At 36.4% G+C, this 22,905-nt stretch overlaps 2 protein-coding genes across 2 annotated transcripts; both read right to left on the bottom strand.

Moving 5' to 3' along the window:
* Positions 1 to 9,593: 9,593 nt before the first annotated feature.
* Positions 9,594 to 14,482, bottom strand: LOC112567444. Its single transcript, XM_025244138.1, has 8 exons — positions 14,326 to 14,482; positions 13,968 to 13,980; positions 12,405 to 12,451; positions 12,022 to 12,210; positions 11,697 to 11,774; positions 10,990 to 11,070; positions 10,178 to 10,233; positions 9,594 to 9,763 (listed from the first exon to the last, which is right to left on the bottom strand). The coding sequence occupies exons 4-8, from the start codon at positions 12,206 to 12,208 to the stop codon at positions 9,602 to 9,604; spliced, it is 564 nt and encodes a 187-aa protein (XP_025099923.1). The 5' UTR covers positions 12,209 to 12,210; positions 12,405 to 12,451; positions 13,968 to 13,980; positions 14,326 to 14,482; the 3' UTR covers positions 9,594 to 9,601.
* A 3,351-nt stretch (positions 14,483 to 17,833) lies between these two features.
* On the bottom strand, positions 17,834 to 21,722 carry LOC112568569. The gene is made up of 3 exons (XM_025245901.1): positions 21,326 to 21,722; positions 18,982 to 19,287; positions 17,834 to 18,195 (listed from the first exon to the last, which is right to left on the bottom strand). The coding sequence occupies exons 1-3, from the start codon at positions 21,720 to 21,722 to the stop codon at positions 17,834 to 17,836; spliced, it is 1,065 nt and encodes a 354-aa protein (XP_025101686.1).
* Between the last annotated feature and the right edge of the window lie 1,183 nt (positions 21,723 to 22,905).

Raw genomic sequence — 22,905 nt, forward strand, 5'->3', positions numbered from 1 at the left:
GATTGTGACTGGAAGTATCATTTCAGACAACTTTAATGGTCTTTTTCAACAACAAATCATAATAACTGCATAATGGTCAATAATTTATTTTACTGTTATTCTAGATAGCTGGCTGCTGGCATTTTAAGATGAAAGTGGTCACAGGGTGTGCAACTTCCCACTACAATCTATTGAACCAGATGCAAGCTTCATTAATTAGAGCTATAAAGCTGATTCCTCATGTCCTATGCTTCCAGTTCTCCTGCACAAGTCATTAAGTAAGTGCAATTTACTTTTTGATCATAATATTCATAATCCTTGTGCAGAAAGAAAATTTATGAAGCATGTGACCATTAATGGTCAAAATGACTTCTATGTTATTGTGCTGCAGATTTAAGGAAGGAGAAAAAGATAATACCTGAACTGTTTGAACACAGTCATTACACCACAGATAGTGTAGCTTTTGTTGTGATGCTGCACTATAAGAGTGTGTTATTATTATACTTTGATCTTGATTTGTGAAATCTTATTTGCCTTCTATATTTATTTCCATGCAGGTAACTACCAAGAATCTAGCTGAATCTGCAAGGGACAAAAATGTCGGAGGTGGAGAGTGATGACAAAAATGCCCCACTCAACCAAAAGGATACGGATAACTCCGATTAGATTTCGGTCTGTTTCATTTCCTCTGCTTAATTTTAGGGAATTTTTTTGGTGGACATCATGTAGGGACACAGGCTGTGTCCTCTTTCTGGTAAAATAGCAACAGTGATAAACAAGTTTTGTACAATAACAATAAAAATGTTCTTTAAAAAAATTTTAACAACCTATCAGCAGCTGACAGTTTTAAATGTACTAAGCTGAAAAAAGTTTATGCAAATGTATTCATTTGACACAGGGAAGCACAGCTAACAGCGAAGGAGAGAAGGATGCCGAGGAATCACTATATGCTGACCATTCAGTTATGCAGCAATGTCCACCACCATTGCCATACTCTTTGCCACTAGTGGTTGGCACCATCTCAAGGGTGTCCCCAAGTAGCAGCTTTCAAAAAAGGACTGTTTCACCTTTGCCTTCACACCCCAGCGCCTTCCGATTCCATTGTCTGGTTTTCAGCCTGCAGCATAAAAGACCCATAACCCCTTGGAAGGTAATTTAAAGCCATTTTGTTTATAATCATTTTAGCTTTTTTTTCTTCTTACCCTTGGCCAAGAGTTATGAACAGTGCTTTTATGAGTTAAACTGGAAGCGGAAATCCAGCCTTTTGCCATAGTGAAAAAATTTGAAACAAATATGATCACATATCAGATAGATATGACAAATGGTAAAGATTAACCAAAATTAATGGTATTTTCCAGGCATTGTGAACTATAGCAAGCTAGCAAAGATCAGTATTTACATGTTTTCTGCTATTGTGTTCTTAAGTTAGAACTAAACTAGAGAAAGTTGGGATGCAACAACTGTCTCTTCTGGAAGAGATGAAGAATGATACAAACAACCTTAAAAGGATGTTTACATGGATGGAGGAACAAGAACAGGAAAGGCAAATGACACGGGAAATCTGCCAGAGGGGTTCCAGTCTCGCTTAACAATCAGCAGAAGATGTAGAGAGTCTTGAGGGAGATATGAAGACAGACCCATAAAAAAGGACATGCTTGGTATGTGCTTATTCTGATTTGTTAGTAGGAGGAGTCAAATCTTTTTATCTGATTCCCTTTAAAGGTTTCCATACCATTCATTGTATAAAACTAATGACATGTTTGCAGTACTAAAAGTAATAAAGGCATTGTTATGGTGGCATTGATTAGAGCAGATAGTAAATTTTCTGTACCCACTTTTGCTTGGTTGTATGAAACTTCCTGAATTGTTGCTGTCTTTTTTTGGGGGGGGGTGTCTTTAAAACTAGTTGTCATAACAGGTATTATAATGTTGCCCACTGCAATTTTTTTTAAATGATGTGTATTTATTTTGTTCTGTTTTCAGGAATGCCATTCGGTGATGCGTCGGGCTTCACATTAAAGCATGTAGTGAGGGCATTCTATCTGTGCTATTTTCAACTGAGTTGGCCTGATCTTACAACTTCAATGGGACTCAAGAACCACCCTTCATTTTACAAACAGTTCAGGGTAAGGATTTAAATATTTGACTCTGTGTGTGTGTGTGTATACGGTACATTAATACATGCCTGTCATAAAATAGGACTGTTTGGATTGTTTCTTTATCTTTTAGTTATGAACCTTAACCTTTGACTCTGCTAGGTGCAGACAAGAATTTCATGAGTCATAAAAAAAAAAACATGACAGGAAGATAAATCAGGCCTGGAGAACTGTCCCTACCTCATTTTATTGTGATTGAATTACATTGCCAAAATAAATATGGACACATGTTTACGCAATTTCTAGTGACTGTAGTCTTTAATCAGCTGGTTAACACTGTGTAGAAAGGAATTAACATGACAGTTTATAGACATCTTTACAGTTCCCATGTATTGGGATTGTTTTTGAAATCAGTATTTCCAGAGTTTTCCTGCCTATAGAAATTCTAATGCAGTTCCACTTGTAGTTCCTTTCTGCTTATAACGCTTTAAATTTTTATGCCACTTTACATATCTGTATAATTTGCTTGTACCTTTCTTTATTTCACATTATATTCTGGATTTTAGGGTCAGTGACCTACAAGTGATTACTTTTTATGCAGACCTCATATTCTTATATTTGTTCTATTTTTAGATGCTGCAAGAAAAAGTTATCCTGAAGCTACGAATGCTGACTTGCATGCATCAACTTGGTTAGCTGGTGCTAGGATCAAGAGAATGGCAGAAGGGAAAGGGTTGAGCACAGCCTATACGTCAGTTAATTGTTCTGGGGTGAAGGACAAGTAAAGCTGTGCAACTTTCTACCTACAGTTGTAAAATTCTTGTACATAACCTGCATATACTAAATCTGGATTATATAATTATATAAAACTGTGCTGTGATTATTATTTACTCTAACCCATTAATTTATCAATGAGGATATTTTCACCCGATCCAATAAGAGATGTGTTGTGGTAAATTCAGAATCATTTATATGTTTACAGTTCTTTTCTAATACCTTCTAAAATTCTTGAACATAATTGTGTTTCAAACATGTGTTTGATGGTTCCTTTTCTTAGTGATAAAGGTGCAATTTAAAATTTTAATCTGTTTTAAAAGATTGTAGTTAATACCATAAGCTGCAATCCAACCTAGAACCTTTTATAGTTAATTTCATGACTTGATTTATTTTTAGAAATGTCTATTAAAGCATCACTCTTTTTGACAGCAATTCAGTTCATACTTATCATTTGATATATTGTCATAGATCTTGAACCTTTTCTTTGGGAAAATGTAATTAGTGTTAAGGAAACTGCAATTTAATTTTAATTGTTTTGTCAATGGATACATGGTTTTGCATCGTTCTACAACTTATAATTAAATAACGAATGTTGCATTAATATATCAAGAGGAAACATCTTTTATGTATGCAAACAGACAATGCTTTAAAAAAATTTTTATATATTTTTAAAATTATTTTTTTTTATCAGTTTGCTTTTTATCCTTATTTATGATAACATTTTTACCTGGATAAATGATAAATTGTTTATGTATACAAATGAGACAATGCTTTAAAAATTTTTTTATATTTTTAACATTATTTTTTTATTAGTTTGCTTTTTATCCTTATTTGTGATAATATTTTTACCTTGATAAATGATAAATTGTTTATGTATACAAATGAGACAATGCTTTAAAAAAAATTTTATATTAAAAAAAATTTTTTTAGTTTGCTTTTTATCCTTATTTTACCTCAATAAACGCCAATAATGACAATCATGTTTGTTTTTTATAACATTTTGCACTTTTGTGCACTCTTTTGCTGCTTGTTATATATATATAATTATTGCAAAATACACAAATTATTAATCCATTTGATATTGGTATTTTTTAGGAATTTTGGCATGTCTTGATTTAGAAATATGTAAATCAGGATATGCCGAAATCCCTAAAAATACCAATAATCTGAAGATATAAATAGTGGGATATATAAAAAAAAAAAGATGGGACGTACCCATGAGCCATCAGGGTTGACTAGCGGTCACAAGGGGGAGAGAAGCGTCCCACGCTTGTTTCACAGGTAAAACCGACATGACCCCGTTGTTACGGCCCGGTTTCACTTTCGCTATGGGTCGGACGCCATTTTGCCACATGGCCCCCGGATACTCAAGACATGTGTCCCACCTGTAGCCAATATTCCTTTGCTGCTGGGGATTTTTGTATAAACGCTAAAGACAATAAAAGAAGCATGTACACGCTCAACTGGTATAACATTTTATCGCTAAATAGCAAAAAAGATGGTCACAACATGGAGAGCTGATAAATCAGATGTTAGCTATATTTCTGTAAATATTTCTGAATATACCTACAGTTTTTCTAAATTGAAACTGTAACATTAAGAAAAAATATGATAAAATCATTACCATAACTAGAAATAGTGACAGAAAAGTCACATTAAACACAGACAATACAGATAAGAGAATTTGAACAGACAGCTTGGAAATAGTAAATAAATGAACTACTTGAACGCTATAGTTAATTCTGTAATGTTTAGTGCTTTAAATCATATGTATGTCATATTTGTGAGATTATTACTTTGTCTTTAGAGTGTCAAATGGCCCATGTATTTCAACAGTGCTTTAGAAAATAGACATGCTAATACTAGTCTGCATACCACTCTCTGTTTATGTGGTTCCATATGTGCTAAATCTATTAAGCGCCTTGCTTGAGCTGCTGTAGTAACAGGATTTTATAAATCTCATGTATATACTGCTGCTTTGGCATACTATTGCCTTAACTATTTGCTAGAATTGTGAAGCTCTTTATTTATGCTGTTGTAGTTCATGGTTTTTAAAATCTCATGCATATACTGCTGTTATGGCATACTATAATCAAAATTTTTTAAACCCTTATGAAAAGGATGTGATTATAAACAGAATTGTGTATGTGTGTCATTATGTGATAACATTTACATCTAAGTTTAGTATTATATTTACATTTTTATATGTATATTATACCTAAATATTATCCGTGTAGCTGTTTTGAAATTTTTAACCAGTGTTTAATACATATTTTCTTGAAGTGGCATTTTTAGTCATTATGACAACAACAAATAAAAAGTCTTTTAAAGATGTCTATATTTTTGAAATATTCACATGTGTGTTTGTGTGTGTTTTAGTTCATTATCAACATAAATGTATAGATGTGTGCTTATATGCTAACATTCAAAATATTCACATCAATACATCTGTGTTGGTGTTTTGTGTGGGTTTTTTTCTGTAAACCTGTCGATAATTTGAAAGTTTTTTTTAAAGAAATTATTATCTGTAGCCAGCATAGTTTTGGACTGAAAAACAGCTGTTAAGAACCACTGGTCTACACAGTAAGAAGTCAAAATCCTTAAATTAGGAAATTCCACAGTTAATGTGTTTTCTGGTTGATACAAAAAGAGAGATAATTTTCAGATGGTGTACGTACATAATAAGAGTTTGATGTCCGAATACTAACTATATGTTATCATATTGACTCCTGCCGCTGTTCAGCTGGCAACCACATTTAATCTTCATTCATTTGACTGTCATTCTGCTCAAAATAAATGTCTACACCAAGCCCTAGCCGTAACATAATTCATGAAAAAAATATTACAAAAACTGTTATTCTTTTATTAAAAGACAGTTACATATGTACACACACTAAACAGGCAACTCTTTAAATAAGTCAAAAACTATATTACTTAAAATTTTTATTTTAAGTCCAAAAGCTCAAAAACATGCATGTGTGCTTAATTTTCATTTCTGATTTATTTTATTTATAATGGTAGATGATTATATAGCAACAGAGACTGCATAATGCATCTTTAAATATAATTAAACTGTAGGGTCTGATGATAATATATACACAGTAAAGTTATATGTACATCCTTTACCATGTACATAATACTTAAACTTTAAAAGTCTGTGTAATAGAATGATGTGTTTAAACATGGGCAGCATAAAGGTATATATATACAAATCTCAGGTAAAAAAAAAAAGAACTATAATGATAATATCTTCAAGGGAGGTAACATTTCAGAACGTGCATTATTGACTAGGGAAATAGGAATCATTTTAGCGAAAATATAAATGGTCATCCATTAATTTTTTTCGCTTAAAAACATTATTAATTTCCCTAAAAGAATTGTCAGCAAATTATTTTTTGCACATGCTCTATTTACCATTCGAACTGTAATGAGCATAAAAGATAAGAACATGATGACTATATTATTATTTTTTATTACCTTATAATAAAACAAAGCAGTGTTCACTACAAGTCTTTTATACAAAAGTACAAATTTGAATAGTCTTTGTGTCTATTTATTTGCAATGTTTACAATATGTGAGTCACCATGCAACTGTGGGCCAAAAAAAGCTGTTTATCTCTAAGGCCAAGGACAAAACTGTTTCCCAGAAATCTCAGCACTCTAGGCTGCTGGGACAAAAGATGCGCATTGCAGTGCACCTGCATGTTATTTGCAGTGAGCTGGAATTCCCGATTACTCACTGGCAGGACTAAGCTACTGTGAGTAGACCCTGACATGAATCTATTTATAGTATGAGCTCAAACATTAGCTGGAATTCCCAATTACTCACAAGCAGGACTAAGCTACAATGAGTAGACATTGACAGGAATCTATTTATAGAATGAGCTCAAACATCACTTAGGGTGCAGCAAAAAAAGAAACACTGTTATGTTCTTAGCTTGTAAGTAGATAAGACTCAGGTTAAGTAGATATGTACATAAGAGGTATGTAGATATGAAAATTCAGTGTTGTGCCTTTTTCACATCCTCACTAGCTTTGAGACAAACAGCTGAAGTTAAACAAATAATTTTCATCCCTTTTCTTCTGCATCAGAAAGCCTCATAACCTATAGGTCTCTCCATAATCCTTCATGTATAGGTCTCCCAAAAACAACCCACCTATAAAAGAACTGACAAAATATTATCTTACTGATCACAATAAAATTTAAAAAAATAACTCTAAAACAAAACATGGCCAATTGCTAAAAGTATATTCATTAATTCCCATAATTAGTAAAACGTTTAAAGTTTATCTCGATTGTACAATAATAGAAGGATGATATAAAGTTTATTATGGCTCTATGGTCCTCGAGGAGTAAAAAAGGAATAAACTATAACTAAACTAATATGAAGTTTATATAAAAGAAATATTATAAAGTATAGGTATAAAATATCATATAAAAGTAAACATATTTATTTGCTGATGTGGATCAGAAAAATTTAGAGAAGGTTTTCTGACATGTCTTCTGAGGCTCAACATTTAGAGCTCTTATAAGGAAAAAGAAAAGTTCTAAATAAGTTTACAAAATTACTTATTATTTTAAAACTTGATAGTTTCATATGATTATTAGTGTTTCACAACATGTTGCAAGAAAAATTAAACAATAGCAATCAAGTATCACTTAACTGTAATGCTGTAATACACCAAAATCGTGTATATATAATTTATATACAAGAGCAAATCTTAATTAAAGGCTCATATCTGTCCTTTCCCAAGAATACTTCTTAGTTGCAAGCTTTCTTTCCTGGAAAGTATTACTGAAAAACTGAAAGTAGGAGTTATGTAAATGTGTGCATGATTATACACCCTGTTGGAGATATAGTAAAAAGATGTGTTCACATGCTGGAGTCAGGTGGGTGACAAGGGGCAATCGGCATATAAACATATAAACACATCACAAGGCATATAAATCAATGTGAAACAATGTAATAAGTCAGCTGATATAGTGTAAGAAACTATCAAAGTATGATGTACAATGATGTCAATGGCTATGACAGTACTCCCACAATGTTTCGGCCTTTACACAGCCACAAACAAATAGGTTTTGTCTACAAGTTTATGATATGAGTGTTAGTGTGTGTGTGTGCCTGCAACAAGTAGCTTTTAGAGAGAACCTGATGCAGTGTAAGAAATTCTGCTGCTGCTGCTGCTGCTGATGATTATGATGCGGATAAGAATGTATATAATTATATCTAATATATTTACAATGTTTTACAATTTACAATTTTACTTTATAAGATTTATAATATGAATGGTAACAGTTTTCTGACAGAAAATATTCGTCACACCAGAGAAACCGTATAATATTGTTTTACCAATTTGTTTGGTGGAAACGTAACTGAACAAAATAAAAGAATAGACAAGATAAAAATAACACTTTTGAAAAATTTCTAGTCACTGAGCAAATTTTAAAGGCAGGAAAACAGTTAAAAAGTCGTGGAAGTAACGGCAAGTGGGATCAAGTGTTTAGAAAAGGAAATGATGATAACCACAGCAATGTCACTTTAGTGCTCTTACAGATCAACAGTGCGTGGTGTACAAAGACATCACGTGACCACGCAGACAATGTCATGGTGGTCATCCCACGTCTATGGTTCGAAGTGACAGAGCATATGTGTGTCCATATATACAGATCTATATGTGTGTATATTTTAAACTAATTATCTCCCCAACCCTGTGGCAAACCGAAGTCACCCCTCATTAATAAGCACATTCCTCTTTATCTTCCCAATATTTGTGTTGTAAAAATGATCTCAACATTCTTCATACATCTATATGTCTAATATAGAGAGTCTTACATTAAGTTATTACATTATTTAAGTATTTATATTAAAACTAAATAAACATAGCAAATATATATGTACACGCGAGTAAACAGTATAATCTAAGCTATACATCTTTCATTCTAAATATGTGTAGATGTTTATGTCAGTTTTAAAATAAAACAACTTTTAACAGGAAGACGACTAAACTGAGAGGTCAACACAAGGACCATACAACCATTAGGTCATCTGATTGTTCGCTGTGGAAAGACTAGACTTTGTACTATGGCCAGGGATGACACACAGTTCTCAGATCATGCATGCTGTATGTTCCTCTCACATGGTTTCTAATTTGATTGACATGATGTCGCACATAATTCGTGCTCATCCTCTTCCGATTCCACTTTTCAGGTCCTATTTGCGTTAAGACAGTTCAAGGATGACAGTTCGACGAAGGGACCTGATATATCCTGATACATCCTGCATATCTATGTTCGTTTAATTATGTAGACACGTATGTGTATACATGAGTGATATTCTCGCTTAGACACGCAGTGTTTGAACAAGAATTTGCATTATTCAGTCAGGAAACACTAGAAATTTTCCTGTGATCTTTGCCATCCTCATTTCTGCATCCTGTTTTCGAAAGACTTACAACTACAGTTATTTATACTTCACACACTTACTCCCTGGTTTATCATGAAAGATAAAAACTGCTAAAGGAGAGACATTGTCTGTCTTTTTACTTGACACGGAGGACCACCAAAACTGCACTCTGAGACTGCAGGGTCCTATATCATTCACTTTATCTCTTGTTTTAAAACTAACAATGTCAAAATTAGTTCTTTATTAAATATTTATAAAGCCCGTTTTTGTCAGACAGTTATCTGTTCTGCTTATTGGGTATATCTATCAGTCATCGCTCCAGTCTGTCTTTTTACTGTTGATTTATTTTTTGTGATTTCGCGGAGGGACGATAGCAGTCATTGCGATGGTGGCATACTCTGTCTTCGTCTCCTGCTGGACGACGGGCTTGGCTGAACTCACGGCTGTGAAAACTAAGTCTCCATATATTAGTCCATTAGCATCTCTTTGACGGGAAGCCTTCTCCTGTTAAATGAATAACAATGATGTGGAATAACAATGATGGGAAATAGTTAAAACAATTCTGCTAATATTCTTTATTGTGAGAAAGCAAAGATCCTTTCACATCCATTTTCTCTCCATACATATAGATAGGCTTGCGAGTTAGGGGACTAGTGAATAAAGAAAATATTTTAGTAAAATCTTGACTAAGGCAAGCTAAGCACAACAAAGGTAATGCATTGTCCTAACTACTTATACAGTGATTTAGCTTTTGCTTCTTCTAAAAAAATTGTAGAAGACTCAAGTCCATATGCTGATGTTCTGTGGTAAGCTAAAAGCACTGAAGCCTTTAACTAACCAAAGACAGATTTTCTCAGTAATTTTCTCTTCCAGAGTTTTCCTGTCAAGCAATGGAAGACGAGGAAGTAAGAGGCTTACCATAGACTCTGCGGTTTCGGTTGTGTTATCAGTTTCATAAACAGGAGTAGTGCTGTCTGTAAAAGATTGGACAAACGTTTTTATTACTACTTAATTACAAATATTACGAAAGTCATCAAAAATAAAAATCACTTGTTCTCACTTAAACATGAATGAGCTTAGGAATTTTTCTGGAAGATAATAGTGTGTGTGTGTGTGTGTGTGACAATCTAAACTGTTTGAGAAACAAATGCAAATTTCAACCGTATTGCCCATTAATCTCAGACTAAGTATTAGTTAGCGAGTGTTATCGCACGGAAACACAGGCTTTCCTAGAAAATGTGAGAACATGAGGCGTTTGATTTGTCTAAATGCCAAGTACTATTCACAGATCAGTGATAAGGGAATTAGGAAAGTCAGTCCTTCGCAATCTGTTATCTTTCTCTCCATCTCTTTCACACACATTGCGTGCATATGCACGCCATCCAACCTGTCTGTCCTCTTGCCTAGACTACACAATATTTCTTTGTCTAGTTTATTTTTATATCTAAACATACCTACCATTCTTATGTTCCTGAGCACATCCCTACTTTGTTCCTACTTTGTTCCCTTATGTTGCTTACCTATCATGTTTGTATGTTCGAAGTTTGTTCCTACATTACATTGTCCATCCCTTTCTCATTGTTCCCGTCCTTTCATAAAAAATCATACATTCATCCATTCTCAGCTACTTAGCTCCACTGCCACTTTCTACTCTGTTGTAGTTAATTTTAACATCCTCTCATATTTCTAGGGTCATTAATATTATCTAATGTGTATTGATTTATATTAACCTTTGATTGCTCGATTCTTCTCCTCCTTGCGAACAGCACTTACAGAAGCATAAATGTCTCCTTTTACTCCCTCAGCACCTCCTGACAACGAAAACACGTTTATTCGTTTTTGTAAAGTTTTGTCTTCCTCTTTTTGATTCAATCTTATGTATGTTGTATTTGGTAAGATCAGATAGCTATTTTTTTCAAGAGACATAACTATGTGCATCTGCTCCAGATGAACCTCAATTAACTGGTCCTTTAAAAAAAACTAGAAAGCTGATGCAGTACAGATGAAAAAACTAAAATAAGGTGCTATTGATTAAGTGCATTTAGCATATATCTTTATCTTTCTTCTTGTTTTTGTTTTTTGTAGCCATCTCTTTGTGTTCTTGCTATTTGCCGCTTGCCCTGCATCTTCTTTTATCTTTCTTACTTGCCTTACTTATTTAAGACAGCACCAGAGTACACATTCACCAGCACAACCAAAAATTCGAGACGTTAATCAGATTTCCCTGTGATAGCTTTTGAAGACATGGGCCATCGCATTCGAAGTGTTAACCTTTTTTCAGAAATGGGAGGACAAAGAAAGAGAGAGAGAAATAAAAAAGAAAGAGAAACATACCAGAGATGGACAAGAAATAGTATAAAAGGAAGAAAGCTGAAGAGAAAAGATTTTTACTTTGTTCTGTTTATAAAGTTTTTGTAATTTATTTTTTAAATATTACCTTTCTTCTGTTTTTTCTTGTTCTTGCAAACATCAGCGGATGTCAAGTAAGTCTGGCCATACGTTTCATGATCATAAGCTGATGAAAGATAAAACACACACACACACACACAATTTATAAGTAAGGGGATTTATTTGTTCTTTTCACAACAATAAACTGTATGATGTATGTAGCTACAACCAATTTTCTTTATATGGAGGTGATACTAGACTTGAAACCATTGTCACAACAGTCAGCTATGAAAGGTCTTATGAAGCAATAATTCAAGAAAACGTTATGGAAGTCAAGAGAAAATAAAGCCAGTGAGAGAAGTATGAGAGCTCACGAGAGTCTGACTGAGCGGAGCTCGTGTCGTCACGTGACCGCACGTGTTGAGCGCGTGGAGGGCGGGCTGGAGCCCTGGATGCTGTCAGGTGAAGAGAAAAGTCTCTGTTGGGAGGACAGAAGTTGTGGCTGACATCGTGTCTGATATTAGCTCCTCCAGTGGTCCCATACATGTCGTTCACGATCATCGCTTTGACAAAGAAAACAACTTTAAACAAAATTACTGACTGCATTTTTATTTCCATTAGATTGTCATCAAATTCTTTTTTCTTCCAAATCTCTGAAAAAATAATCAATCAACCACCCCTTCATCCATCTATCCATCCCTCCAAAGTAATCTCTGTTTACTAAGACTGCATTGTTTATTTGATTTCAAATACTTACTTGCTCCTTCTGTGGTGTCGTTTGACTGTCTTCTTTCATCTGTAGGCCTATGAGTATATTTAAAGTAAGAGTTATTTGTTCAGTCAAGACATTATTTATTCCTGATCAGTAAGAAATAGTCTGTGGTATTGGTTGCTTGCTTGTCTATCCTATCTTACCGGAAGATTATTTTACCACAAGGACTATTCATTTATTATAAAAATAAGATGCTACAGGAAATCTGTGCTTAATATCTGGGCAGCTGATTTGCAAATTTAATTATTGTAGTTTTAAGTGTGAAACACATCTGTTCTTAATTACTTCAGAGTTAAAAACCAGAGAAATAATAAAACATTATCTCGATAGATCTCACATTATCATTCTTACACTGTTAATGAAAGTAAACACGAATGACAGCAAATAGTTTAGAAAAGCTTTATCTACTAAAAATACAATAGAAAATAAAAAGAAAAGTGAACAGGTGAATGAAGGAGGCTCAACTCAAAAAGACAATTCTGCAAACCGAAGGGGGATAAAAAAAGGCAACCAGCCAGCTTAGAAGAAAAACTGGCAGTAAAAAGACATTTTAAATCTGTTACAAACAAATAGATTATATAAGGATAGGGACAACAACTATAAAGGGTTACCCATTAAGCAAAATTAGCGATGCTAAAACCTTTGAAGTTCACAACATGGGATTTCCATTTAAGGTAGCTCTGATGGCGCATTGAGAAAACTACTTGGCTGACAAAGTTCCAGAATGTTCAGAGACAGGAATGAGGAACAGTTACACAGTGTAGCTGTCGTGTAGTTAAACTTAACATCCAGTGTAGCTCTGTGAAAACTATGCAGTATGGCCAGGCTTCTGCTTGGGTTCTAAAAATTAGAACACAATGAAATTTCATTGAGATCAATCCCTTAACGGGACCTGCTCATTAGGGAAGGGAACAGAAGGGAATTAGTAGTTGACAAAGTTCTCTACAGTAGGTCTGCCATGGGAAACTATGTTTACCCTTTCACTTTCGCGAGCCACCTTTTCCCACTTTCCATCTCGCCATGGACTTACACCAAAGGTTTACTAAAGGATTGTCTAATTAAGACAATGTTGAGCCGGGATTAGCAAGGATCAGCGCTATCGCCATTTTCCAGATATTCAATGGGTCCCATCAGGAATTAAGACTGCTTCATGCATCTTTGTTGTTAGTCTTGTATTCCTGGAGAGATATTTAGAGCAGTTTCATTCTTTGACGACATCACGAGGTGTCCATATCTAGCACCCGTACAGAAAGTTGGGAACTGGAAGAAATTTCTACTGCAGATACTTGCTGGCCAAGATTACATGCTTTACATGCATTCTTCTCATTGCATGCTGTCGGATGTTTTATTTAACAACGTATGATTTGTAGGCAGCTGAAATCTCTAAATGAACATTGTCAAAACATGCAAAATACGTGTGTCGTCCATGTGCATTTGGTGTTCCTTCAACATGCAAAGCATTCGTTTTTATAGGAAATATGAAGAGAAGAGTTAATAAAATATTGCAAAATCAAGAAAGAGACAGAGTTTACAATAAAACCAACTTACCCAGTTGTTACTTCTGCACCATCAAATTTCAAGCCGCACCGAAAACATAATATCATTCAAAAATATCTTATGGATTTATACATTAAACTCCACTTAATATGGTCAGGAGAATTTTTAACTCAGTCGAATCAATGGTGGAAAAAGTGCACGGCAAATAGATAACATTTACGATGAATATTTCGATAAATCCAAACGATGATATAAGACGGTTTATTACTACTAAATCTGTGGCAGGAAAATGAATATTTTATGCACACTCCAAATAACTCATTAGGCAGATGCGATTATCATTTAACCATGTGGAAATTATAGCCTCTACAAGTATAAATAACAGACACAATGTATAACATAAGCATACCTTTCTGGGGTTCTTTGGTCGTTATTTTAATACGAACGACGACGATGGCAATAACTGCGGCAAGCAAGACACAACCACACGAGAGGACAATTGTTGTTAGTAAACCGACTGATTCGTCACTCTGGGCTGTCGTCTCAGATACTGATTCTTCATTCTGGGCTGTCGTCTCAGACACTGTAAATTAATTAAGGAAAGATTCTGGAATACATAGTCTATGTGTCGGTAAGCAAAACTGAAGCCATAAGAGTTTTTATGTTAACAAAGCAATTACGGCTTGGTACTACATGACTATTGTACAAAGGTCCACAGTAATACTGCAAGTTTTCCATAGTACGCAGAGTAGTATTTAACATTTTCTAGCAAAGATGTAGACCGATCTATATGGAATAAAATTTACACTGAATCCAAAATGTCGCTAGATATTCATTTTATAATGAGGAGCAAGATTCTCTTCAGATTATAAGGATTTTTTAGTTTGTATACCAACAATCACCACCTGGACTTCACCAGATGGACATACCGAAAACTAGATGGATGACATCATCATTAATCGACAGTTTAGAAAGAGTCTGCTGGATGCCAGAGTGAGTGCAGGTGGAGATGCAGCCACAGACCCCACCTGTATGTGGCAACCATGAAGATAAAGCTAAGGTCTTTGTATAAGTCATCAGACAGACCGCACCACAAATTCAACGTGCAGTTTCTTAGAGACCGTAGAAAGCAAGAGGAGTTCCTGCATAGTTAAAAACAGGTTTGCGACACTGGAAGGACTCCTGGAAGAAACGGTGGCTAACCACTGGTCAGGATTACAAGAAACGAGGAAGACTGCCTGCACACAAGTTCTGATTCAGAATGAAAAAAAGCACAAGGAATGGCTGACTTTAAGGACCTGGTGAAAGATAGAGGAAAGAAAAGAGCTGAAGCAGAAGACCAACCAATATCAAGACCAGCATGAAAAAGAAGAGCTCAAAGCAAATGTACTAGGACAGGGGTGGGCAAACTTTTTTGTTGCGAGGGCCGCATCGCTGGGTCATGACTAGTCCGAGGGCCGCACCTTGTAATTGAATACAAAACGACGTAAAATCGCCAAATTGTAAACAAACGCATTTATTTAATAATGAGCACATGAAATATGTAACACTGTAGGAACAAATATAAAACCAGAATGAACAACTTAACACACACAATTTAATGAGAAAAATGTTTTTGAATACAATTTTGCTGAACAATTCTTTTAAAATAACGGAAATGATTGGCCAGCTGCCTTCTTTCCACTCTCACTTCCACAACTCAAAGGCCTTGTACCACTCAAAACTCCACTATTTATCCTGTCCCAGTCGAGCGTTCCAGAAACCGTCCTTTGTCTGTTCCCACATGGTTACGCAAACGTAGTCTCAACCATTATTTGCCCCCCTCCTCCACCCGTGGGACCAGACTTCCTAGTCTTGTTAAGTGTGTGTGTCCACGTGTCGAGGGTAACTGTGTGTGGGTGTGAGCGCGCGCGTGTGCGTGTGCGTGTGCGTGCGTAAGTACGCTGCGACGGTTTGTGTGTGAAGGTGGGTACGCACGCATACATCCCCCCTCCCGCACTGTCTGGTCATGACCTTCCTAAGTTGGTCAGGCCGCTTCGTAACTCAGGTGTAACACAGGGTCCACTGGCTACCGGCGAGACAGTTCAAGGCCGGCCATTACGTACGCAGCAGGCGTGGAAGGGACTAAGCGTAACTTGTTTTCGGTAATATTTTTTTTGTGTTGCCAAAGGACTTCTGCGGGCCGCAGAGAACCACTTGGCGGGCCGCATGCGGCCCGCGGGCCGCTATTTGCCCACCCCTGTACTAGGAGATGAACCGAGAAATGAAGAAGAATGCAAGAGGCGACAAGAGACAGTTCGCACACAGGATGGCAGAAGAGACAGATGAAGCAGCTGCACAAAATAACACAAAGAAGATATACGAAATTACAAGAATTCTGTCCGGAAAGAAAAGCACCAATGCGAGTAAGCCAGTACTGAATAAGAATGGCAGCGTCATTACCGATGATTCAGAACAAAGATCTCGCTGGGAGGAACACTTTGAAGAAATATTTAACCAGCCACCACCAACACTCACTTTGGACTTTGCCCCAACCGCTGAGCAGCTACAAGTAAACACCAACCCACCAACCAAGGCAGAAATCATCAAAGTCATCAAGTCTTTGAATACTGACAGATGGCATTCATCCAGAGACATTCAAAGCAGACCCAACAGCCGCAGTGAAGATGCTACACCCACTGCTTCAGAAACTTTGGGAACAGGAGCAAGTTCCAGTAGACTGGAAGCTTGTCTGTCTAATCAAGCTATCAAAAAAAGGCGACCTGACACAGTGCAGGGATTGGCGTGGGATTCCACTGTTGTCCATTTCCAGCAAGGTGCTGACCAGAATCATTCTCGAAAGGCTGATAAATGCCCTGGACAAGAAGTTACCTTGGCAGCATAGTCAGCAAAGATGGAGGTGCAGATGAATATGCAAGAAGACGAAGAAATAAATCCAAGCTTGTATTCCACACCCTGCGACCAATATGGAACTCCAAGACTTTATCTCTATACACCAAGATCCGCATCTTCAACGTTAATGTAAAGTCAGTCTTTCTATATGGATCTGAGACATGACGTGTGACAAACACCATCACCAACAAGATACAGGCATTCGTCAACAGATGTCTGCGCCACATATCATCAGATGGCCCGAGAAGATCTCCAATACAAACCTGTGGGAGAGAGCCAACCAAAACCCTGCCAGTCAAGACATCAAGAATAGGAAGTGGGGCTGGATCGGTCACACCTTGCGCAAGCCAGCCAACAATTTATCGAGACAAGCTCTGGAGTGGAACCCACAGGGAAGGCGAAAGGTTGGGAGACCCAGACAGACATGGAGATCAGTCAACAGAGAGGTGGAGACAGCTGGCATGACGTGGTGCCAACTGGAAAGGGACGCCCAGAAACGGGTCCGATGGCGGGGTGTGGTTGCGGCCCTATGTTCCACTGGGAGCTATTATGAGCAAGAAGAAGAAAATACCAACACAAACATAAGCACAACCAAAAAAACACTTTTTTCTATTTTCTGTTGTGTTTTCAATAAAGTAATACAACTTAGTTGTCATACGTACTAGAACAGGGATGCGCAACCTACGGCCCGCGGGCCATATCCGACACGCGACGCGGTGCCATCCGGCCTGCGAAACTTTTGCCCACAGTGCAGGATATCGGCATGTTAGTCATAAAACAAGACCTAAAAAAACGAGAAAAAACGGGAAGAAGAAGTATTTGTCCCTACGTAGGGGCGTCTCTCAATCTTTTTATCGATGGACGAACATTTCGATTCAGTGCTCCGACTTGGTGTCTCTACGATGCAGCCGGACATTCAGAGGTTGGTTTCGGGTAAACAACTTCAAATATCCCACTAATTAGTACATAATTAATGGTAAGTACAACTTGTTTCTAATAAAAATGGTATATGATCTATTTTTTTTTTATTTCTGCGGTGAAGCGGCCAGCGACACACGTGCATGGCCCGCAGGCCGAAAAAGGTTGGGCATCACTGTACTAGAATATTCACCGATGTTCACTGTTGTAATGTCATAACCTATTTCATTGCCAAGAGTTATTTTCCAGCTTCCTTGGGTAATGTTTTCTTCCGGATGAAGCGTCAACACCAGATTAGGAGGCTGTCCACTCAGGTTGCAGTTCACCTTCGGTATGAATGTATCCTGTGACGGGGTCGATGTTAGGAAACATTCATTGAATATTGTTGTGTGTGCTTTTACACGAAATGTTACTTTCTCGAATTCTGAGGATAGAAGTGTGACAGGGCCGTCAACAAACTGAGGAGCACCTGCAAATATCAGGAACAAGAGTTATTCATAAAAAAAAACAGACTACCGAGTTGGCTATTAATTATATAAAACAGATATTTTATTATTGCATACAAATGGAAAAATATAAACGTTTCAAGAGAATGTGTTCTTAAATAGATGCAAGTATCTTTACATCTTTGGATAAAATAAGTTTATCTTAAATTTGTCGAATATCCATGACAATACCCAAAACAAACAATAGCCTTCACCACAACATAATCTGCCAGTTCCTGGGTTTGAGGTGTGAAGACGAGAAACAGTTTTTAAACATGATCACACTAACACTCTCGTCAGAAAACGTCTAAGAACATGACTTCTTCTCCCTTTTTCATAGTGAAACATACATATATATAGTACGCAAACCTCCTGGGAACAAAATTCAAATAAAAACATATGATTTTCCACAGATCATCACATTCACCAGACAAAAATATGTACAAAAACACATTTGACAGGTCAGGTTAAAAAAACATATGTCAAGAGAAGAAAGATATTGAGTTGGAGAACGGATGATGTTCTCCATGCCCTCTGATGATGGTCTGCTACTTCTGGCGAGGAGCTGAAGGATCTCTAAAGCAACAAGACAGAGACACGAAGTTAATTCGAAAAGAAAATATGTTTGTCCTTGTCCTATCCCCTTGTCTGCTGATAACCTCCACGAATCAAATAATGCAGCTTCCATACCTAATATCATAGACTTTAAAGTTTTTGTATCTACCACGTAACCTAATTTATACACACAGACTACATAGTCGTCTACTCACATCTCACAAGAAAGGACACCGATCCATTTCTTTCCGACCCGTTTCCTTCGCAACGAACTGTCGGCCAGTCTTCTTGACACCTGACTGACAGCGAAACCTTCAGATGCTCTTCACCACTCTGAGTTGGCATTGTGGTTTTGTTCACTTTATTAACAATTTCCATTCCATTTTTGTCTAAGAGACTGAAGACAGCAGGAGGATTTCCTCTGTTAAAAGAGCAGCAGACGTCGACTTCACCCTCTTTAATGAGATGAGTACTGTTCACTTCTTGTCCGTCTACTGTCAGATTTGTGACTTTGGATGGGTCTGTATACGGGTAAAAGCAAAAATGTACATATAAATATATTCCTATTCCTTTATTAATGCATTTACTTTTTAAAAAATTCAATAATAATTTCATCTACTAAAACAATCTGATAACTATGTCAACCTTAAAATGTCTGGAAAAGCCATTGACTTTGACATATCTCACCAGTTTATGTCATTCACTGACTATATTTCCACCCTACGTATCATCATTGAGTTTATTGAGTGGCAATCCTCTCTTTATATAACTTATTTGAAATTTGACAGTGTAGTCACGGACGTCATTTGGAGGCTGTTTATCCACTATGGCATTCCTCATAAGCTTATGAACATTATCCAGGAGTTGTACAAAGACTCTCCTAAGACGTTATCCACTACCACAAACTTTAAACCTTTCCTAATGAAGACAGGGTTGCATATTATCAACAACAATTTTCCTGGTGGTCATAGACTAGATTATGCGCAAGACAACCCAAGACAGCAACACCAGTATCCAGTGGACCTTCACCGAACAGCTAGAGGACCTGGACTTTGCAGAAGTCATTAGTCTCCTATCTTATCGGCAACAACATGCACAAACCAAACTGAGTAGGCTAACAGAGGAAGCAGAGAAGACTGGCTTAAAGGTCAACAAAAAGAAAACCGAAGCGATGAGAATCAACAGCAATCAGGAACTCCCAATCCAACTTCAAGTAGAGAGCATCCTGGAAACAAACTGCTTCACGTATCTGGGGAGCATTGTCGTCAACGACGGTGGAGCGGATGATAACATCAAAAGCCAGACATGCATTTAACAGCCTACGCGTCATCTGGAACTCCCGAACATTATCCTTCATCAGTAAGACCCGCATCTTTAACACCAATGTGAAGGCAGTCCTACTGTATTGCTCTGAAACCTGCAGAGTGACAAATACTGTCAACAACAAGCTCCAGACCTTTACCAACCGATGGCTACGCCATATTCTGGGAATAAGATGGCCTGAAAAGATCTCCTACAGCAGCCTGTAGAAAAGATCCAGCTAGAATGCTACTAACCAAAACATCAAAAAGTGCAAATGGAGCTGGATAGGACACACCCTGCGCAAACCACCTGACACCATTGCCAGGCAGGCACTTGACTGGAATCCTCAGAGGAAGAGGAGAGTTGGGAGACCAAAGCAGACTTGGAAAAGTACAGTAGAGAGCGAGGCAAAGGATACCGGAACCGCACGGGCCCAACTGAGGGGGGCTGCCCTGTACCGGGTCGACGAGGTGTTGTTGCGACCCTATGCTCTTCGGGGAGCATCAGGGAAAAAGCTAAACTAAACTTGATCTATCTGTTAATATCTTGATTTCTTAAATATATTAATGTTTTAAATAATATATTAAAACCTATAATTTATTTGAAATGGTGTGTACATTTACACTGATGATTTGTAATCACACCATAAAAACAGCAAGTTTAACAGCGTATTCGTTTATGACCTTGTGGCTTATAACAGTCAGAGTTGTCCGAAACAGTAAAAAAAATATATTTATAGTCATAGTAAAATGTGTTGTTACGAAAATAACCTTTCATTTTATATATTTATTTTATTTTTAGTTTGACTCTTTCTGAATGCTTATTTAACTTTCAATCCTTATACTTCAGAGAAATATTAGAAGATGTAGTTTATGCCGTTCGTCAGGCATAAATAAATTTTTTTATGCACCATTAATACTTTCTTTTTGTCAGAAACGTCAGTTGTATACTTCAGTGTATTTTTGCACCTGATATAATTTATTAGCAGGCCTTCGGAGGATTTGCTTTCTATTTGTCCCTTAATTGTAGGCATGACCGTGTCACAGCCATGCAGCCATGCAGATTACCCATAATGGCTCAACTTCTAGTGGTTTCATTTTTTCAGGGAATTTTCGTGTATCATGTTTTTTTGTGTTATTGTTGTTGTTGTTGTTATAGAAGAAGCGCATCAACATGTAGCTTCAAGCAGTCTTAGCAACAATAACGAACAAAAGTACAAAGAGCGATATGTTACCTTTGTTAACTCTGGTTACTTACATGTCACATCAATGGGTATCAGCAACACTGTCTGTCTCTGTAGTGTTTTATCCTGAATGTAGAGATATATAGCAGTGATGGACCGAGTGAGCAGCTGTGAAATCTTTATCTCCCAGGTCCTCATGGAGCTGGTGAAGTAGCGACGCTCTGCTACACACAGTGTGTCATCTCCGACATCATTATTTTGCACAGTGAATTCCTGATACTGCGGTGGCCTTACAAACGTGCACAGAAGTGATCTGTTGTTATTTTTGCACACGTCAACATAGAGACGTGTTGTGTCTGTAGATACTGAGTTTTCACTAACTTTTAGAAGATAAGTAATATTTAAAAAACGGCCTTCTTTTTGAGATAATATTTCACTGACGTTCACCTTTCCACCTGAAAATACAGACATAATCGTATTTACAGACATATACAGTCATATGCCGACTAGTTTTTACTTATATGTATGGGTGCTCAATACAAAAAGAAACCGAAAGGGTTATTCTTACACAAACTCTTTCTATAACCGTCTCTAGAACAACGATTTTATTTTTTAAATTTTTTGCAAATCATTTTTTCTTACTTTTAGCTTACTATTGTTTACATTTACAGGTTTCAGTGTTAATAAAGTAAATGTTTGCAACATATATATATATATGATGTTATGCGTAGATGTGCACACAAATAAACAGTTCATCTTTATTACAAAAAATTGTGTTACTCACTTGAATCACAAGAAGGAAACACCAGCTTGTGTAAACTAAATAGTAGTAGAAAAGAGAAAAATTGGAATGCTGTCTCCATGGCGATACACATCAGGCGGCTGTGTAGACAACAGTGTCAGTGCGATGTCTACATCAAGTGGAGCTGAAGGTTGAGCACATCCTGTACTATACTTACATCTTATAAACACTCCAAGCTTTTGTCTTCCTTGTACAGTTTAGTATAGTCATAGCTTCTATGTTCTTTGATAACAGACAGTGTGTCTTTGTTTCTGATAAAGCACAGTGTTTTAGTATAATGCTTTATGAATAGAGCTGAATTAAATAAATATAATCTAGCAGTAATTTTTGTTTTGATTACTTATTTTACAGTCAGTATATTTTGTACTTTAAATTTATAAATCCGTTATAAATCCGTTTGTGTGTATATATGTATATAGCCATTATCTTCTAAGTAAGCTTTTTGTGAATTCCTTGCAACTAGTATACAGACTGAAAATATCGGTACCGTTATTGTTAAATAAAACCTTAATAGAGATGATGGATTTTATTTTTGGCAAACTCTGTTTAACTGGTATGTCTGCTTCCTTTTCTTAAACCCAGTTCAGGATCTTTGATTAACAAAAATAATTCAAATAAATGATTTTACAGTAAATTTTAAATACTAGTTATTTATCTTCTCTTTGGGAGTTCCGTTAGTATTGAAACAAAATTAAACAATAAACGTTCATATGATATATGGGTATCTTATTTTTCAAATGTTTGTATTTTATCAAAACATCCATCCAGACCTGAAGAAGTACATTTTCGTCTGGCATTAGACACGTTTCTAAAACAATCTATATTACCTATACATTATGTGTATAATTTTGG

The sequence above is a fragment of the Pomacea canaliculata genome, linkage group LG7 (genome assembly GCF_003073045.1).
Source record: "Pomacea canaliculata isolate SZHN2017 linkage group LG7, ASM307304v1, whole genome shotgun sequence".
NCBI lineage: Eukaryota > Metazoa > Mollusca > Gastropoda > Architaenioglossa > Ampullariidae > Pomacea > Pomacea canaliculata.